Source organism: Vitis vinifera, chromosome 2 (assembly GCF_030704535.1).
Source record: "Vitis vinifera cultivar Pinot Noir 40024 chromosome 2, ASM3070453v1".
Classification (NCBI taxonomy): Eukaryota; Viridiplantae; Streptophyta; class Magnoliopsida; order Vitales; family Vitaceae; genus Vitis; species Vitis vinifera.
The window spans coordinates 1,467,514-1,486,758 of record NC_081806.1 but is presented as its reverse complement, the minus strand read 5'-3'; the positions used below and the strand labels follow the sequence as shown (position 1 = coordinate 1,486,758).

The window sequence follows — 19,245 nt, the reverse complement described above, 5'->3', positions numbered from 1 at the left end:
ATGTTTTAAAAAAAAATAAGTTATTTAAAAAAATTAATAAAACATCTTTAGAAATTTGAAAAACCACTTAAAAGCATTAAATAATCATTTATAATGGTTTTTTTAAAATATATATATATTTAATTTTCTTAAAAACACTTTCATTAAAATTTTAAGTAAAAATATTATTCAACACAGCATTTAAGCTTCGAGTCATGCATCAAGATATAGATGGAGTCCAAAACCTATCTATTATAAATTGGAAATGCTTCACCTCTCCAATTTTATCACTATTTTACGGTTTTTATCAATCTGTTGCTTGCAATCACATTAAGATGATAACAAAATGGTAAAATCCACGAAAAGAATAATATAATTTTTCCTACAAATATGCTACTATTATGAATAAAGTCCAGTTATAAATGAACATCAAATCAAGATTGTAATTGGAGCAGAGCAGTGATGACTAAAATACAATGGATGGTCTAATAAGTTCAAGAAGACAAAATAACACAGAAAACGTTGTGAAGATGGCAACCAAGATGTTTGGATAAAATCTATATATAACCTATTCTTTCTTTATCTATTAGAAGAGGTGCAATCTAGACATAGTTGGCCCAACACAACCTAGATGTAACTTGATATTGTTTTTTTCGATCAAGTTCAATTTGGATTATGTTTAAACCAAGGTTCATATAATCCAGTCTAACCTAAAGCCAATTTAATGCTTTTATAATAATGTATATTTTTTAATATAAAAATATTCATTTTCTTTTTAGATTTTTAAGAAAAAACTTCCAACATATTATATCATATAAAGTTTAATTCTTTTGAAAGATATATAAATTCAAATTTATTTTTTATTGTTGTGTTGAAATTTTATCATATTTACTATTTAAATTCTGATATAAAAAAAATTATATCAAAGAAGTTTTTATAAAAAATTATGAAGGGATTTTGAATTATGCAACCTAACTAACTCGAGTCCAACTGCATCAACCCAAGCTTTTAGAAATAAAGTTAGGTTTGCTTTAGATCAAATACCTCAAGTTAGAGATCAAATTGAGTTGAAGTCAAGTTGATTAATTCTTAATTTAAGTTGTATTTGGATTAGCCATCAACCCAGCCCAACCAATATGTTTAAGTTAGTACTCTAATCTAGTACATGAAAAAGTAGAAACTCTCTAGTGTTTCTCACTCTACCAAAGTGTTAAAAGTAAATTTTATTTGATCAAATTTTTAAAAATAAAAAGCTTAATGTGATTTTTAATAAAACTAATACAATCGTAAAAGCAAAAATTCAAACAATTGCATAATAAAAATAATTACTTCTACTTCTAAAAATAGATGTTAAAAACTATCCTAAACAGAAGCTTAACATGATTTAGGAATTTATCCATCTGAACTCCTTAACCTTGTCCCTTGAATCTGTTTGCTATATGCATATCATCCTAAAACTAGGCCCAATTCCATGGACTAGCAAAAATAGGATATGTCCAATTGTGGGTCCTCCAAAAAAAATTTCAACAACCTATGGAAATTCACTTTCAATAAAAATATTTGTACACACAATACAATTCAACAAACATAACATCTAAGGAGAAATCACATAATAAATCATACCCAATAAGATTACATGCATATGCTATTATTTTTGTTCTTCACTTATTTCTGCTAAGTAAAAACTACTATCAAATTTTCAGGGTAAAAGAAGCTGCAGTGTAGAGAGCATAGACCAAAACTGCGGAAATAATTGTAGTTTTGGTATGAATTCTCCCTTTATCCTTCCTCATGACCATGGCCTCATAAATTGGCCAGCAATTCACCACCACAAAACCAGCAATGAACATCTCTATGAACCACTCTTCTATACTTCTTCTACCTCTGGAAATTTCAATAATCCCTCGGAGGAACGAAAACAAGTTGACCATGGCCACCATTGTTAGTGGCACAAACATGGGCGAGGCCACGCCAAACTCAAAGGTGCCTTGCTCGTACCTCTTCCCTTGTTCATCGTCGACTACCTTGCTGGTCAGATTGAACCCTAATGTAGAAAACCCTAAGCACTTGAATGAAAACTCAACCAACCCGAATAAGTAGGATGTTACTCCCCTTATCAACCACATTCTCTGCTCATTCCACCACCTTTGGACTGTCCCACCAGCTAATACAAAGTCTATGAAGTCTTGTGTATAGGCACCAAGGAAAAGAAATGCGTACAAGATGAACCATGGGTCAGATACCTACAAATTGACATACAATTGTGTTACTCTTAAGTTCATTTTCGATTGATATTGATGAATACTAAGCAACTTGTAGATATATGATAAGTGTATATGTATATGCCGTGTACCTTGGGGAATATAGGAAGATTAATGAGAAGGGCAAGTTGAGGGAGAAAGCCATATATGGTGATGGGGACAGACCAAATGGGCCAAAATGCATAATGGGCATAAGAAAGCGCCAGGAGAGGACCCGTGGCCATGGTGCCGAAAGTTACAGGACTATACTTCGAAAAGGCCACCTCAAGGAGGCCGATGGACCATCGTTTATTTTGGCTCAGCACGTCATTAAGGCTTATCGGTATATCGCCCAGAAACGCTTCTCTATCAGGCTGGCAGAATCTGGATCTCCATCCCTCACACTGCAGACGATAACCAGTGTAATAGTCCTCCACTAGTGACCCATATCTGAACCCCACCTGCGAATTTTCAAACCCTCCCGCAATTATCGTTTGCTACGTCATATAAAAGTACATATTATTTTATTATACCATTTTGTGTTTTACCTTGGAACCCCAATTGCTCTCGTTCTCATAATTGCAGCCTGCTACATGGTGCGCCAATGCTAGAACTTCTTGGGACCTGATGGGCTTGTCAACAACATGGCCAGGGCTCAGTTCAGGAATCTCTGGAGATACCATAGATGAATGAGCTCCAAAGAAAACCCGGCGACGGAAAAAGCACCCGGTTCCGACGTAATTAGAGCCGGCCAGTCCGTCCATCCCGGCCGGATTGGTTACAAACAAAGGTTTAAACTCAGAAGCATAGATATCATTCTTGTTGAGCCCATGAAAACGCTGAGGAAACTGGATGTACCCTAATTTCGAGTCCATGTCCGGATCGGACAGGTAACATAGCACATGTTGCAGGGTCACTGGGTTGTTCGAGTACATGTCGCAGTCCAGGGTCAGGACTATTGGCGCATTGGTCATTATAGCTGATACCCGGAGCTTTAATATGTAAAAATAATAATAATAATAATAAAACATATGGTCAATCACCTTTTTCCTTTCATTTAAATAAAGAATAAATAAATAAATAAATAAAGAGCTTTCAATTAAATTAACTAGAATCTTACCAGGGTGTTCAGGGCACCAGCCTTAAACTGGTGGGGTGAAGCCCTACTTTTCTGCCTGGACACATAGATGAGGTTTGGCATCATACGGCCAGACCTGTCTTGGTCTTGGCCACTTTCTAATAGAACCTGTCATAAGAGTAACACCATCTTGATTAATATATATACATATGTATATATATATTTCTAGATGGTATTAGGCTAATCAAAGAAGATTAATGGATCAAAATGGTGAACCTGGATTACTGTAGGATGATCTTGCCGTGTAAATTTATCGGTCCATTTACTTAAAGCTTCACGCTCTTCTTCGCTAGTGACCCACTCATAACCAACTTTGCCTTGCTCCATGGTTGTCTCTATCCTCTGTTTCATGACCTCGTATTTCATCTGTAACATAATCGAAAACGCATTTTAATGTTAGAAAGTTGGTTCCATTATCTAATCTATTAGAGTATACCTTTTTGTTACTAATCAAAAACACCCTATCGGGCAATATTATTTATATTTTCATATTTAGATTTTATTTATTTATACCTTCATCCAATAATTTAAATTCCATCACATGGTCATGGTCGAATTTTTCATTTAGTAGGTGTCACTACGATATCATAGCATTTTTCTAATTTTTCAAAACAAAATTATCTGGTATTTATCTACGTAAATTGACGAATTTGGATTATGTTAGCTTAAATTTTGGATGATATTAACTTAAATTTTGGGAAGTGGTTGTGATAGAAACAGCCAAAACAGCATGATGTAGCATCCCTTAATTTCAACTTTCTGATGGTCGTAGGACCGGAGGAAAAGTAGTTATCCATGTATTGACTAGGGTTCAAGAACAGCCAAAATTCCACGTTCAGACACTTATTGCAATTAAGGTAGACAAAGGAAATGACATACAAACCCTCACATCAATTATTGGACAAAAACAAAGAGAAATAGTATGAGATCTAAAATTTGAAATAACCCCTCGATATGAGGCTACAACCTACCTTCTACACATACCCCCTTAGTCAAAAATACCTTATCATATCATAAAAAGCATATAAAATATAATTTTATATAAAATTTTAAAAAAATTACTTGACATGTCATCATATTTGCATCAACAATCTTACTATAACAAGATTACGAGGATCATGGCTTCTAAAGTTAGGATTTAATATATAGTTTTCTCAAATATATATACGGTAAAGTGTTAGATATTTTGAGATTCTATTGATATAGAACTCAGCCTTTTGTCCCATTCTGAGGTAGGTGAGATTTGACTGACTGTTGCCAGTCCTCAATCTCCCAAAAAAGAATGGTCATTCCATGTGTATATACTATCCATTATTGAGCTAGAAGATTGGCGATAATGCATTATAATAATGCACTTCATTATTTTTAATACAAAGTATGGACAGATTTGTGACACATACATTGATTAATTTTTTAAACCAAAGTTTGATGTTGATATCATTTTTTTTTTATTACTTTATGCCAAACTTTGAATTCCACACACATGGGTATCTATAAAATATATGGATTAATGAATAGTATTATTATACAAATATTTTACGAAACTAAACTAATATCTTTTGATCATAATGAATCAGAAAATTCATGTTTTGCTACCAAATTAAAGAAAATTAAATGATAAAATCCAACTTGGAAATTTTCTAAAAATGGATCTAGAACCCTAAATGTCAAAAGAACTAAAACCCTAGCTGAGTTTGAGAGCTGAAGAAGTTGTACCTTAATATTCTGAGTTTCAGAGCAGCAAGCGTAATTGGATCTGAAATAAGCTTCAGGGCACCTCTCTTCTATCTTCTTCTTCCTACAAAAGGGCAACCAGTGGGCTGCAAACTTGGCGGCCTCCATGAAAGCAAAGAGAGTGAGCTGAGACCCTCCATCATCAGAGACATAAACCGATATCTTTTCGGTCGGATACTCGTAGGCCATCACTGAAAGGGCGGTGTTCACCACTCCAAGTGGTGGCTCCTTGTAGGGATCCGCAGTGCATATGAAGACGTCCAAACGCGGAAACTCACCGGGGTTATCGAGGACTAGTTTGAGGTTTTCCGGGAACTCACGGCGCCGGACTGGACGCATGCGGAAGGACTGGGTGGTGGACCACATGAAGGCGAGAACGATGTCAGCGATGAGAAAGGAGATGCAGATAAGGAAGGAGGAGATGGAGGTGGAGCTGACGAGTGTGAGTGCATGGTGGTAGAATAGAGCTAAGATTGCAGCCAAGTAAACGGCGGCGAAGACTCGGTTGAGAGGAGTTCTCCGGAGGACCTTTACGGTGTGAAGGGGAGGATGGCCATGGCTGGTGGTGGTCTCAGTTGAACCCTTCATTTTCTCTGTGGCTCTTTGTACGTAGAGTTCACAGTGGGAGTATTTAGTATTTATACTGTTAGAGATGGACCAGATGGTCAATAACACGAGTTTGTGGACTCTGATCACAATGAGAAATTGTGTTTGAAAGTTTAAAGAAAAATATTTTTAAAGTGTAATTTTCAGTATTTTTAATAAAGTATTTTTAATGAAAATATTTTTAAAATATCGACTACAAGTGATTTTTCAATAAAAATACATTTAAGAGTGTTTCTATTTGAAACATTTTTAATGGAAGCGTCTTTTCTAAAAAAGTATTTTTAAGAGAATCACATATCAATTATTTCCCCAAAAAAATATTATAAATGATTTTTTAATAAGAATGCATTTAAGTGTGTTTTTATTCGAAATGTTTTTAATAGAGGTATTTCCTTTAAAATTGTTTTTAGGAGAGTTAGAGTATCTTTGATTACTATTTTTGAGAATAGTATTCTATTCTTCAAAATAGAGAAAAAAAAAATCAAGAAAACATGTTTAATAATAAAAAGTCTTTTTTTTTTTTTTCTTGTTCTTAGTAATAGAAGATAGGGTGTTTTCAAATACACCTTTTAGTTATATTTTACTGTTTTCACTTTTTTTTTTAGAGTTGTTCTAAAAATTAATTATATAAACATGTAAAATGATTAAAAATAAAATATTACACGTAAAAATTATTTAAATAAAACACTACATATAAAAATTATTTTTAAAACATTATAAAATATTTTAAGTTTCCAAATAAATTTTTATTTTATAAAACATTACATAATAGTAAATTATTCGAAAAAACTATTTTCGAAAATAGTTACCAAATGAACTCTTACCTATCAAGTATTTCTCCATAAAACATTAAAAATGCTTTTTCAATATTAAAAGCGATTTTTTATATTTTTAAAAGTGTTTCTTAAATTTTGTTAAATACTAATTAGGTTAAAAGTGTATTTGATAGTGATTTTAGGAAGTGTTTTTAATATTTTTAATATTTGAAAGGTAAAAAAGTTCAAATGTTAAAAATATTAAAAACACTTCATAAAATCATTGTCAAACACACTCTAAAAATATTTCTTAAAATCACTGTCAAACAAATAAATGATTTTTCGAATTTTAAAAAAATGTTTTCTAAATTTTGCCAAATATTTAATTTTATTTTTTAAAAATATTTTTTAAAATAAAAAGGCTTTATAAAATCACTATCAAACGGTTCATAAAATATCAATTATCAAATATATTTTTAGAAACCATTATAAGTTATTTTTAAATATTTTTTAATATATATATCTTTTATGTAAATACTTTCGAACGGGTACAAGTTTCCTTGCTAAACTCAAACCGATCAAAACTATTTTTTAAAGTTAAATTTAAGTTTGACAAAGCTCAAAGTTGGTGAATATATGCTAATGAATTGGACCGATACTGCTAGTGATGATGAGGGAGCCATTGGTCTCAATTTGACCCTTCGTTTCTTTTCTTGATTCAATACGTAGAATCTCCTCCGGATTCATCAGTTTGATTGGTACAGCTTTTATTATTATATATATAAATTAAATAATTTAAAATTTTATCAATTTTAAATTAATTTTAATTATATTATATTTTCTTTCGTAATTTCCATAATGAAATCAAACATAAAAAACAAATCCGAGCCAGCGGACATACACCACCCCTGGCCCTCATCAACATCAAGGTTCGAACCATTCCACTTTCAAAAAATCAATTCAAACAAGGCACCAAACTTATTATAGTTTAATTATCAATACATTAATAAAATGAATCTCATACCTACACGACACACCATGGAATCTCATACGTACACACACAAGACAAGTCGATTCAATTATAGTCTACCATAAAGGACCGTTACATTGATTGGCGACCCATAACTTAGGACAAAGGGCTCTACATCAAGGCAACCCAACTAGTCCAATTTGAATTTTGAAGGGTTTCTACTGCACCCCTTATGGCTGGGTGTCTACTATATGACCTATCAATCACCATCCGTGCCCATATAGACGCCAAAGGGATCTCGACCTTTCTTCTATTTTCTTGGATACTACCGTTTTGCACATCACTATCAGTTTGAGAAGAACTGATGATGATCCCTAACTGTGCGCATGATGGGTGGTAGATCATTGGATATGCCTTTTTGGGAAGTGAAGGGCCCGACTCAAATTTGGATGGGCTTGGCTCCTATTGTCGGTACGGACCGGCTCAGCCCATCAAGAGCAAAACGGTTAGCCCAATCATGGTTACAATGGTCAAAATCAACATAATAGCGAGCCATTCTTCATTAAGGGTGACAAAGTTTGATATAATTCATTAATATGATTTAAATCCAACATGCTCTTTACAAGTTTAGATTAAGTATAATTAAGTTTAGGTCAAATTTATGTTGACTTGTGTAACCCGTTTAATAAATAGATAGTTTTTTGGTCCATTTGTATAACACCAATTTGACCCTAAATTAGATTATCTAATAATCCTGCTAATTAACCTAGTTATAATCTTAAACTATTTAATCAGACTCATATAAATTTGTTTTTAAATAAATAGGTCAACTAAATCATAAATATATGTAATTAATGAAATATTAATCATATAAACTTATATAAGATTTAAATCAATTTTATTCTTAAATAAAAAGACCTAATTATTTAATAGGTTAAATGAATTAAACGACAAATTACATATTTAATAATTAACTAGTCAACTTTAGATTGACTTATGTAGTATAATACCTTAACTTTGACACAATATGTGTATGATCTATTAACTGACACTTTTAAGAACATACATTACGAGTTTGAAGTCGTGTTAGTTTGAAATCCTACAAACTTATCCACGGAAGGGGAGACTCATAATTTTCTTCAAATGTCATGCAAGATACAAATTTCTACGTAATTAAAATTTTCAAAAAAATCAAAATTATTCTTATTTTTAAGTAGATGTTGAAAAATACCAGCAGTCCCTTAAGAGTCATAAATAGATGTACGGATATCATGACAGAGTGTACCATCATCCAACGATCTAAATGTCATCGTAAATATTCATCGGTGATACTCGAAAGTTGGAAAGGATTGTTCGGGTAGGTTAGCATATTCGATGAATTAATTAGCAATTATATCCAAGACCCAACATCCCTAAGGAGTTGCAGTGAGGGGTCCATGTCCAGCTGCCAGATTAAAAGGAGGGAGCCGTGGGTGAGATATACTGATGTATAAGAGGTGAGAGCAGGAAGTGAATGCCCTAAAGAGGGGGATCTGTCATCTGTGCAGTGGTGTAATTTGTTGGGGGACCAGACATAAGGATGCCTGGTTCTCGGGAAATCCTTGATGGGTTGCTGTTTTGAGACTTGAATCTTGGCCCTTGGGCCAGTCTGCCATGCTGTGGCACTTTCAAATGATGGGTACCTCAGTTTAATGGCCGCCTCTCTCATCATTCTTTCTCCACAAGCATCGCTGCTCTGTTTCTGACTTCCTGTGTTTTGTCATTTTTAAGTCTTCTTCTCACTTCAAGAAGCTGAAAAAAAAATGTTACTTGCCTATTGTTTTCAAAATTAGTTTTTCTTTTCTCTTAAAAAAAAAAAGAAAGAAAAGAAAAGAAAAAGAGAGAGAGAATCAAAATATATAAACTAATTTTTTTGTTCTTAAAAATAAAAAAGATGATATTTTTCAAAAACATCTTTTAATTATTTTTATTTATTTTTTAGGATCGATTTTTTAAAAATAATTAAAAATAAAAACATTATATATAAAAATTATTTTAAAAACATAAAAATAAAACTAAAAATATTTCAAATTCCCTAACAAACTTTTGTTTTATAATATTTTATAATAAAAAATTAAAAATTATTCTCAAAAACCATTTTTTAAATTATTTTCAAAAACATTTCCTAAACAAAGCCTAAAAAACTATCATAACATTTACAAAAAATATCACTGGAATTAGGTATATAATCTTAAGTCTTATTATTAATAATCTCATTTATTTTTGTTTTTATATCTTTGTAATTTAATCTCATTTATTTGTACCTTCATTCATCAACCTAAATTTCACTATGGATATTTGGACTTCCATCAAAAATACCCTCTTTTGTGGAATAACTTGTTATTAAAGAAACTATCAAACTTTTTGGGTTAATTTCACTTACCTCCATTAAGCTTTTAGTTAAATACAATTAACTTTCACTAGTTTAGAAATTCGTTATTTACTTCCCTTAATTTGAATTGAAAAGAAGACAAGTGAAAATAATAAATGAGAAAGGATAAGATATTTGATAAAATTTCAAATCAATAAAAACTAAATATATTTAACCAAAACCTTAAAAAACCCAAACTTTTTTTCTTAAAATACAAGTCCTATCAAGGGTTTTTTTTTTTTAATATATCAAAATCCTAAAACAATATTCCATTGTTGGAGAGTGCTAAGGAAATGGGAAGAAACATTAGAAAAAAATTATTTTCTTATAGCACCGGGAAAAAACAAATAAAAAAAAAAGCCAGAAATAATTACCAAGAAAAGACAAAAAAAAATTGTTAAAATATTTTATGCTTTATTTTATAATTCTTAAGATAGAAAGTCAAACATAATTAAATTTATTAAAATATCATATAGTTTTAAATTATTTAATTTTTATATAAAAGGGTTAAATAAGTGAAAAGAATTAGAAATAATATGTAAAAACAAATGATTGGCCTTAAATTTTATTTTTTTTACTTTCTTTTTTATTTATACTTGTCTTCCAAAACCCATGACACGTCACCAAAAACATAATGAAGTCATTTATTTGAGTAAAGCCTGGGTTGTGTCAACCGAGTTCAATTTGGGTTGGGGTTTGGACATTTGGACTTTTGGTGGCTATCCAAAACCCAGGATGAGCCCAAGTTTATGGAACATCAAATAGCTTAACTTTGGCAAAGTAACATATACGATACTTGAGCTTTGACTTGATCCTAGACCCGGGGCCATGGGCCAGGGTTCCCTGAAAAAGAGAGCTTTTAATGGCTCAAGGATAAGGTGCCTTTGAAAGGTGATTGAACGCACCTGAAGAAGAGACCCACAGAAAAGGTCTGCAGAAGTTCAAAAAGTTAAAAGGGACTAGATAAGATAGAGTACACACCAGAAAGTGACTCTTAGGTAGCCTTGGTTAAAAGCGAAGCTGGCAAAAAAACACAAATATATATTTACAAAGCAACATGAAACAAAGGCATGCTTCCCCTCCAGAAATACAATTAATATTTTACAGGTTCTAAACCTAACTCAACTTTCTTTCTTTTCTTCCACTAGCCCATTGCAACCTTCCAATCTTGCACACCTACCCAGTTAACGTTTTTCTGAGTCTTGCTTTTAAGTGGTAAGCTCTAAAAATTGGGCGGCCAATTAGCCATCCTCTGCTTTTCAACTTCAAACATCATTCTCGAACATCCCAAACAACCACCAAAAGGAAATGGAAGGAAAAATTTTTGCCATCTAATTTTCGGTTGAGTCTAAGCTTATGGTAGTCCCTTCACCTTCCATGGAAGAGATGGGAAGTTTGCTTCCTGGGCTCATCTTCTTCACATCTTGGCTTGAGCAAATGAAAATTCTTCTCACCATGTTACAGAATTCCCTGCAAAACAATTAAATTAGCAACAGAGCATTAGAGGGAAACCATGGTTGTCTTTGGTAGTGACGTTAATTTCAGATGGGAACGAGGATGCTTACGGCCATGGATCATCGCCCACAAGCATCATATCCCCTTCATCATCTGTGAAGACAATTTCCCATTTATACCGTGGCCGAAGCTCTCCCTTAATTTCAAACATCTCCTCTAGTTCATCAATAAGCTCATCATACCCTTCCAATGCAGTCAAGTCCACAGCCCGACCAACGGCAATACCCTGCATTTGGACCTTCATGGCATATTTTTCCACACCAACCCCACAAATTTTTATATTAGTGACTTTCACAAGGGCCATAGAATAAATTTATCATTTAAGAGATAGGGTTTTGCTTAAGTACCTTGGTTCGACTTCTTGTATTTGAATAGCAATTCTGCTTGCTCTGAATCTCTTTAGGGGAGACATGTGACTGTCCTTGCTTCTGCTCTTTGGAAGCCTTTGACAGGTCAGACTTTTGGTCTGAATCAGTGCCGCTCGAAACACTGATTGAATGGCCATGTGCCTTCCCCACAGGAGGTGAGCTTGAGTGATTCATCAGCTCAAAGCCAAACAGCCGGCAACTTGTAGCCATCTCAGCGACGGCTTTCTTCCCATTTCCATTTGGGTCAATGATTGTATCGCTAGTGAGCTTGGATGAGTGCAGCGTTGAATAGCCTGATAGAGCAGGCCAGGCAGACACACTTTTACTATCTTCTGTTGCATCCTGAAACTGATGCTGAGAAGCACTCACGTGGGAAGAGGATAGCCAGCTCCCCTCGGTCTGAGTCCTTGATACACAGGCGGTATTGCTATTTATGAGTGGACCACCTATATCTGCCTGCTTGTGATGCCACATAACATGGTTTTCACTTCTTTTTCCTTCAGCAGTGCTACTCATTTGAGTTAAATCATGAGACTGAGTCAATCCAAGATGCCAGACAGCTGATGCAGCTGCAGATCCTGTTTCTATAATCCAGATGAGAAGGAGAAAAGTCAGGATGTTAAGAACAAAACTAATTACCAAAGCAAAACCTGTGAAGAAATTTTCCCTGACCAGGAACTGGGCTTTCATTAGATCGTGGTCTTTTGTTCTTTAGAACTCCTGGTGGAGCTAGGCCTTGTGGCACTGAAGAAACATAATGTTCTATCTCCCATGGAGAAACCTTCTCAGGTCTAGGAATGGAAGCAGGTTCATCCCATTGAACCTAGACAACAGAAAAGAGCAATTTATATCAAAAATCTAACTTAAACAATAAGGAAAGGAAATCAAAACATCCAAGAGAAATTAACCTTCAATGATCTCCATTCAGAATCTTTCCACTCTGGAGAAAAATCTTCTCCGCCAACGATTGTGCCCGAAAACCTGATCAAGAACTTGTATTATTAAGAAACCATATGCAACAAAAAACCTGAAGTAGCCATGCTTATGCATTCTTTTACCTTCTCTCAGGAGAATCCTCGCCTTCAAATCTCATCTTGAATCGCATACCAACAGCAAACCCATTGCTAACAGCTTCTAAATATTTGTTCAAGCCTATGATGAATTGACTTGTCCTGGTATTTTAATGGGAAAAGATAAAATAAAAAATAAACAAAAATATTTAGTGGGAACTATTTGGTTCAAACATCATCTTCTAGTTCAACCCATCAAACCATATAGCATATATGGTACCTTGGTTTATAATATACAATGAAGAGGGTCTGGGTTGCAACAGCATGAGATGCAGTTGCAAGCACTCCCAGGTGCATGCTCTGGCTAGAGATCACAGACGTAGGCATCGTACTCTGTTGACGGGCAAGCCGCCTAACTCCAACCCGTAATTCTCCATTGTCCCCCCTAAGTTACCAAATCTATATAAATTAGATTTAAGCCAGAAAAATAAATAAATGCTCGAAAACAAGAAGCAAAACAAGAAATACCTCAAGAATACAAAGGAATCCCCTGCAACTAATCTCTTAGAAGTAACAAATGTACTCCATCCTGTTGTAAGTAAATGCCTCCGAGGTTGACCTGTTCATTTAGTCCATTTCACGATACAAGGATCTCATGAAGCAAACAACCTCGATTTCTCAAACCATATCTTTCATTATTGAACAACACTAAAACAAAAATAGATTAAAATAAACTACCTCTGAAAATATGCTTAAATCTCCACTCATAGCCATGAAGATCCTTAGCAACCAATTCCTGCGTTGGGGTTGCCTGGTTCATGTCCTAAAGAAATAAAACCAGTAAACCGCGTGGCGATATCAATCTTGGGGAATATCTATATATTGATATCCCAAAGAAAAAGCCAACAGAAATACGGTCCATAGAGAAAATATTACCAGTTGAGGAAGGCATTCATTAGCATGTTTTCGGAGAACAGAAAAACCACCATGAGTGCTAGTATCAGAGGCAGTTAGAACCTTGCAAAATGAGTGCACCGTGGGTCTTGGAGGCTCCGGAGTACACGGATCAGGACTTCTAGGCTCAGCTTGCTACAGAAATTTAAACACAGTCCTTGTAACGTAATAATCAGGAAAAAAATGCTTTAGATTGAATAAAGAAGGATGTTGACGTTTGAAAATAAATCAATTGGCCCTTACATCTGGTTCTGGCAGTAAAGTAATTTGCGCATAAACCTCATCTGTTTCTTGTTCAGCCTACAATTAAGGGAAATCAGCAAAAATTATTGCCTAAATCAACCATTTGGACAATATAATCAATCCTCCGCTTGGTCAATGAGAAAATGTAGGAAAAGAAAACACTTCAAATATCACGAATCTGAGGAAACTGTTGGTCAGCCTTTGAAACTTATATTGACCCTTTTCAGGGGAAGAATTTGAAACCCAAAAATTGCTTTTATAAGCAATCAAGGCAGTTCTAAAATCAACCTAATACGACTAATTGGTCCAGCCGCCCCGAGTTTCCCATATTTGGAAAACAAAACAACAGGAGAAAAAACCACAAGATCCAACACTAGTATTTTCGTTTCCCTTCCTGAGTTTTCTCAGCAACCGAGCCGAACCAGAAAAGGAAAAAATAATCAGAAGCAAGCATACCCGGAGTTGAATGTGAATAACGCGACAAAGGATCTTCGAAGGAAGATTAAACAGCGGAATCCGTTGACTCAGCTCCTGATTCGTCGACGCCTCCAACTACAAGCAACGAAAAAGGCCAAACTGCCATCAACAAAAGAAAAAGGCATGAAAAAATTTTTCCCGGGAAAGTGAAGGAAAATTACACTCACTTGCTCCACGTGTCCTTGCGGAAAATAGAACACCCTCTCTCCCCGCCGAGGAACGTCAACGAGTGGGCCCGCACACGCCTTCCAGAGCTCTGCATACAGATCATCTCCCTCTCCTCCGAAACCTACCATCATCACACTACCTCAAATCAAATTACCAGCAACATTCCACAACGCTCTTCAAAGAATCAATTCCCAATCCGATTTCAACCTTTAGGATTCGCCATTAGAACCAAAGTCCAACCATCAAATCCAAAACCTCAAACACCTCTTCTGCGCCCTCTCCCCTTCTCCAAATTCACCTCATTACGAAAACAACTCCCAACCGCTCCACTCCACCAAAACGCGGCGTTTCGAAATCCGAAACCGAAACTCAGAAGCCGATTCTGCTTCTCTGAAAATGGCCGTTAGGCTTGGAACACTTTCTCTCTCGTTTCTCTGTGGGGTGTGTTCTTCTTCTCCTCCTTCCTTCCTCTTCTATAACACTAACCGAAGTGAGTTAACCATGGTTATGATTTAACCGCGGACCACAGTTTCTCTGACGACACGCTTAACGGAAAAGCTAACTGACGACTGCTCTGCCGTCTGATCACGGCGGCGGCTTTTTAATGACAGACGGCGCATAGGGAGGCGTGTAACGAGAACCGTTAGATATTGCCGTCACCGTTAGTTGCCGTCTCTTTCCTTGTCTGCTTCGCAGCAGGCAGCAGTGTTGGCTCGAGCAAACCCGGCAGAATTTATTTATTTATTTTTTTAATTTTGTGATTTTGTGGCAAATGTTTGTCCTCTGTGTTGGAGATAATTACAAGCGTGCCATTGATAAGTGGGGCCCAGTTGCCACGTGGGAGCCTTGGGATCTCGATATGGGATCTCGATATTTTTAACGTTAGTTGCTGAGACAATGGGGTTGGGGGGTTCGGTGGTCCTCATCCGCACACGTCAGCAGCCCCCCATGTGATGGTTCCACGTGGTTAGGCTGACCTGCTTCAGTCGAGCTCCACGTGGACTATCAGCACCAAAACGGCGTCGTTTCTTCTGATACTCCGCCCACTTTTCATGGACTGACAATTTGTCATGACACATGTATTCTCGTGATTGGTGATTCCTCATTTGGCAAGTAAATTTTTTTACCGGAATCATGTATTTTTTGTCGAATTTAAATATAAAAAATGATGTCATCTTGCTAACACAACAAACTTTAAATAATATTTATAATTAAATCTGAACCGTCCATCTTAGTCCGAATAGATGGAGCAAATATCAAACAAAAATAGTAACAAATGAGATAATTATCAAGATATAAAGAAGGGTTATATCATAATTCCATTTATTTATTTATGTCTTTTTTTTTTTAACATGAAAATCCCTTTGTTTCTACTTTTATTCAAAAATTCAAAATTAATTACACATAATAATGACTCAACCCAAATATAATAATTATTTGATATTTTCATATTTTTCCTATAAAAAAAAAATACATATCCCATCACATGATTAATTTTTTTCATATTTAATTTACTATAAAAACAAAATATAATATGATTCAAATTAATTAAAAATTAAATAAACATATAAAAATAATTTATTAAATGTTTTTCCTATTTTTTTAAAAAAAATTTAAACAAATAGTATTCACGTCTGTCTTTGAATTATCTCCTATTTTTGGATTTTTGGATGATTGTGGAAATTATTTTTTCCCCTAATTTAGATTAATCCAAAATTTATTCAAATAATTAACTAATATGTGGACAAAGCTCCACCCCTAAGTCAATTTTTGTGGGAATAGTACAAGCATTAAGACAACCACATATATTTATATCAATAGAAATCAATCTTCTCACATCATTTGTACCCTTTTTTTTTTTTTTCTTTTTGGGAATTAATCATAATAATTGATGCTTTATGGTAACCCACTCCCACTCCCACTCCCACTCTCATTCAAAGTTGAATTTACCTCAAATTTAAATTCAATTCAACTTAAATTTAAAGAAAAATTATAATTGTTTACCTTTTTATTCAAACGAAATATTTAATATTAAAATTTAACTTTAAAAAAAACAAAAATAATAAATAATAAATAAATAAAAGAGGTCAATAATCATTATCATGTTTACATAGAATTGATCAAATATCACATTAATTAGCGGACCAAGTGATTGTGAAAAGTAGAATTATTGTTAGTTGGCATAGCTTTTCATAATGAAACCAATTATTGCTGAAGATGCTTAAGGCAAGCCACTTTTTTTATTTAAGTCTTAGGATGATTAGTTGACACTAAACCTAAAGGAGATTCCACATATCTTAGTCATTTTCATGGACTAAGGTCCTGAAATTTTCTTGAGAAAATCATGCTCAAAGGATAAATTAATGTTCGATTTGATATAATTCAAACAAATTTCTATTAAAAAAATCTAATCGGTCTATTTTCTACCAAGACATGTACATTTATGTATAATGTCGTGTACCTGGCCTAACGCTTCATAACAAAAAAAAAATTATTATATTTTCAAAACAAATTCTTGAAAAATTATTTTTACTTGAAGTTTTAAAAAAAAAAAAATCTTTTCTGATAAAAAAAAATTATAAAAATAGTTGTCAAACCGACCTTTTATCGTTATCTTTTCTTTCTCCTTGAAGGAAGAACAATTAAAAGGAGAAGGGATTTGTTTGAACCCCAGTTCTAGTTTATTCAAAGCACGGTTTCTATTCCAACTTTGCATCTTTTTACAGACTAAGCAACACTTTGTCCCTCTATACAAAGATGCCTTCCACATTCGCCCAGCAACATGCTATATGCTCTTCTCCCCCATTGTTTTTTGCTTTGTTTTTTCAATATATGCCCTCCGCAGTTGTTCTAAGGCCTTCTTCCCATACATCAAATCAAGAATCTTGAGTATCAGATATGACTCTGCCACTGCTAAATGCCTAGTTGCTAATAGAACAGGACACAACTGGTTCAAAGACTCCTGGATTCATACTGCAGACTCTATAGAGGAGTATGGAGTTTGGTTTATGAAGATGGGTCAATTTCAGTCGAACGAAAATCAGGTACTCAGAGAATCCGGAAGGATTTTTGGCCTCTATTAGTCCATACACAAGGTGCCTGGCTGAAAACAATGTGCACTATCTTTGTTTATACTTGTAATCTGGCCTGGTTTAGGACAAAAAATACCGGTAATTTAAGTGATAATTGTGACCCTTAAGTCATAAAATAATGCAGTGTATGTAGCTAACTTTGTCTTGGTGTGAACACATGACATTTGGGAAATGCAGTATGAGTTTGTCTGAGTCCACATCAGTATAGTTTCTTTAATAATTAACTTTTAATGGTGTGGATAAGCATCCTACACTTAGGTTTTAAACCCTTTATTAGCCTTCTTTTTTGGATGGAGAACATGGACAAGAGAAAGGGCAAGCCAATCACAGTTGGGGTTTGTGTATGTTGGTCTGTCCCTGGGAATAATTAAGCGGTAGAGAGCATTAATTATACATAGCTTTATGGCTTGACACTGGTTTATTTTGGTAACATCTGTGGTGATGAGGGATCTTAAAAATGACCCCTGCTCCCTCTGAAGAGTTAATGTCAATTCTTAATAGACATCGAGTCATGGAGATGAAAAAATTCACAGTAGAAAGGATACCCAGAAAGAGAATCAGTCATATAGAGCATAAAAGTTAAGAAAAACTTGAAAAAAAATACGAGTCAAAAAGGTATTAAAATATAACTTACTGTATTTCTCTTGAGTCCAAATGATGTATCGGCGAGGCTGGTCCCCGGACAAGTCCATCTTCTTCCACCCCACGGTTTCAAAGGGGACATGCTGCAGATTCCCCTATCAATCCTCAAAGAAGCTATGCTTTTACTGCTGTGAATGTAGACCAGAAGACAACACTTTTCTTTAGTCTTGAGGCTTGGATGATAGGCATGTTTTTACTGCATTAATTACAAGAACTTGAGACAAGAATTGTTTAATAAGAGAGAAAGAGGAGATGTATATATATTATGAATGGTAGGACTAGTGATCTTGAGTGCAGACCCCATGTGGAGACCAATTTGGCTGGTGTCTCTTGGCTGGCTTTAGCCTGCAAAAAAGGGGGTACCCCACAAATTGAAGTCCAGCCTCTCCGCTTCCCCCCTTTCTACCCACCTGGGTTTGAGCATTGCTGATGTGGGCTACCCCAAAAAAACCCCAATTTGGATTAGTTTATATGAAGTGAGTCCCTTACATACATTAAAGAAAGGAAGCATTTGGGGTTGGCATCCATGTGAAGACAATCATGGCTATTATGAATTTTTAAGTTTGTGAGTGGAGTCTACTCTTACAATTGCTTCCATGTAACCAAAATATTATAGTTAACTTAATCTATTTTAAGGGTGGGCTTAGTGGGATTTTGGTCCCCTCAGGTGGTACAAGGTATGACCCTCTTTTGACCTCACCCGACCCTTTCTCCATCGTTGGATCTGGTTACCAGGGGTTGTTTTCCAATGGATGGCTCTAAACTTGATGTCCACTTGACCTCAATTCCCCTGCTTTTGGCTGTTTCATAAGAGGAAAAGGACACAAGTCCTCTGTGGAAGTAACCCTTTGTCACATGCCAGATTCATTTGGGGACTAATCACTTCTTTCTCCTCTAGTTGTATTGAGCTCCATGTAGTTAAAGTGATTACTTAGAGGGCCATG

General features: G+C 34.7%; 2 protein-coding genes across 2 annotated transcripts; both read right to left on the bottom strand.

Annotated features, from left to right (window-relative positions):
- Positions 1–1,496: 1,496 nt before the first annotated feature.
- LOC100253121 (cellulose synthase-like protein G3) lies at positions 1,497–5,720 on the bottom strand. Its single transcript, XM_002265090.5, has 6 exons — positions 5,074–5,720; positions 3,574–3,723; positions 3,340–3,465; positions 2,768–3,211; positions 2,333–2,680; positions 1,497–2,222 (listed from the first exon to the last, which is right to left on the bottom strand). Exons 1-6 carry the CDS (start codon positions 5,677–5,679, stop codon positions 1,671–1,673), a joined length of 2,226 nt encoding a protein of 741 aa, XP_002265126.1. The 5' UTR covers positions 5,680–5,720; the 3' UTR covers positions 1,497–1,670.
- A 5,100-nt stretch (positions 5,721–10,820) lies between these two features.
- LOC100247833 (auxin response factor 9) lies at positions 10,821–15,028 on the bottom strand. The gene is made up of 14 exons (XM_010661218.3): positions 14,775–15,028; positions 14,567–14,688; positions 14,379–14,474; positions 13,923–13,979; positions 13,662–13,814; positions 13,464–13,548; positions 13,254–13,344; positions 13,006–13,170; positions 12,774–12,887; positions 12,624–12,696; positions 12,388–12,538; positions 11,695–12,299; positions 11,398–11,585; positions 10,821–11,302 (listed from the first exon to the last, which is right to left on the bottom strand). The coding sequence occupies exons 1-14, from the start codon at positions 14,788–14,790 to the stop codon at positions 11,164–11,166; spliced, it is 2,055 nt and encodes a 684-aa protein (XP_010659520.1). The 5' UTR covers positions 14,791–15,028; the 3' UTR covers positions 10,821–11,163.
- Positions 15,029–19,245: the final 4,217 nt, after the last annotated feature.

What these genes read in the sequence shown, in the direction of transcription:
- LOC100247833 (XM_010661218.3), bottom strand. An exon ending in GAGGATTCTCCTGAGAGAAG is followed by an intron (nt 12,697 to 12,773) that starts GTAAAAGAATGC and finishes GTTCTTGATCAG; the next exon opens with GTTTTCGGGCACAATCGTTG. An exon ending in TAATGAAAGCCCAGTTCCTG is followed by an intron (nt 12,300 to 12,387) that starts GTCAGGGAAAAT and finishes TCTGGATTATAG; the next exon opens with AAACAGGATCTGCAGCTGCA.
- LOC100253121 (XM_002265090.5), bottom strand. Translation starts at nt 5,679, where the DNA reads ATGAAGGGTTCAACTGAGACCACCACCAGCCATGGCCATCCTCCCCTT. An exon ending in ATCATCCTACAGTAATCCAG is followed by an intron (nt 3,466 to 3,573) that starts GTTCACCATTTT and finishes CTCTTATGACAG; the next exon opens with GTTCTATTAGAAAGTGGCCA. An exon ending in AGAGCAATTGGGGTTCCAAG is followed by an intron (nt 2,681 to 2,767) that starts GTAAAACACAAA and finishes GAAAATTCGCAG; the next exon opens with GTGGGGTTCAGATATGGGTC.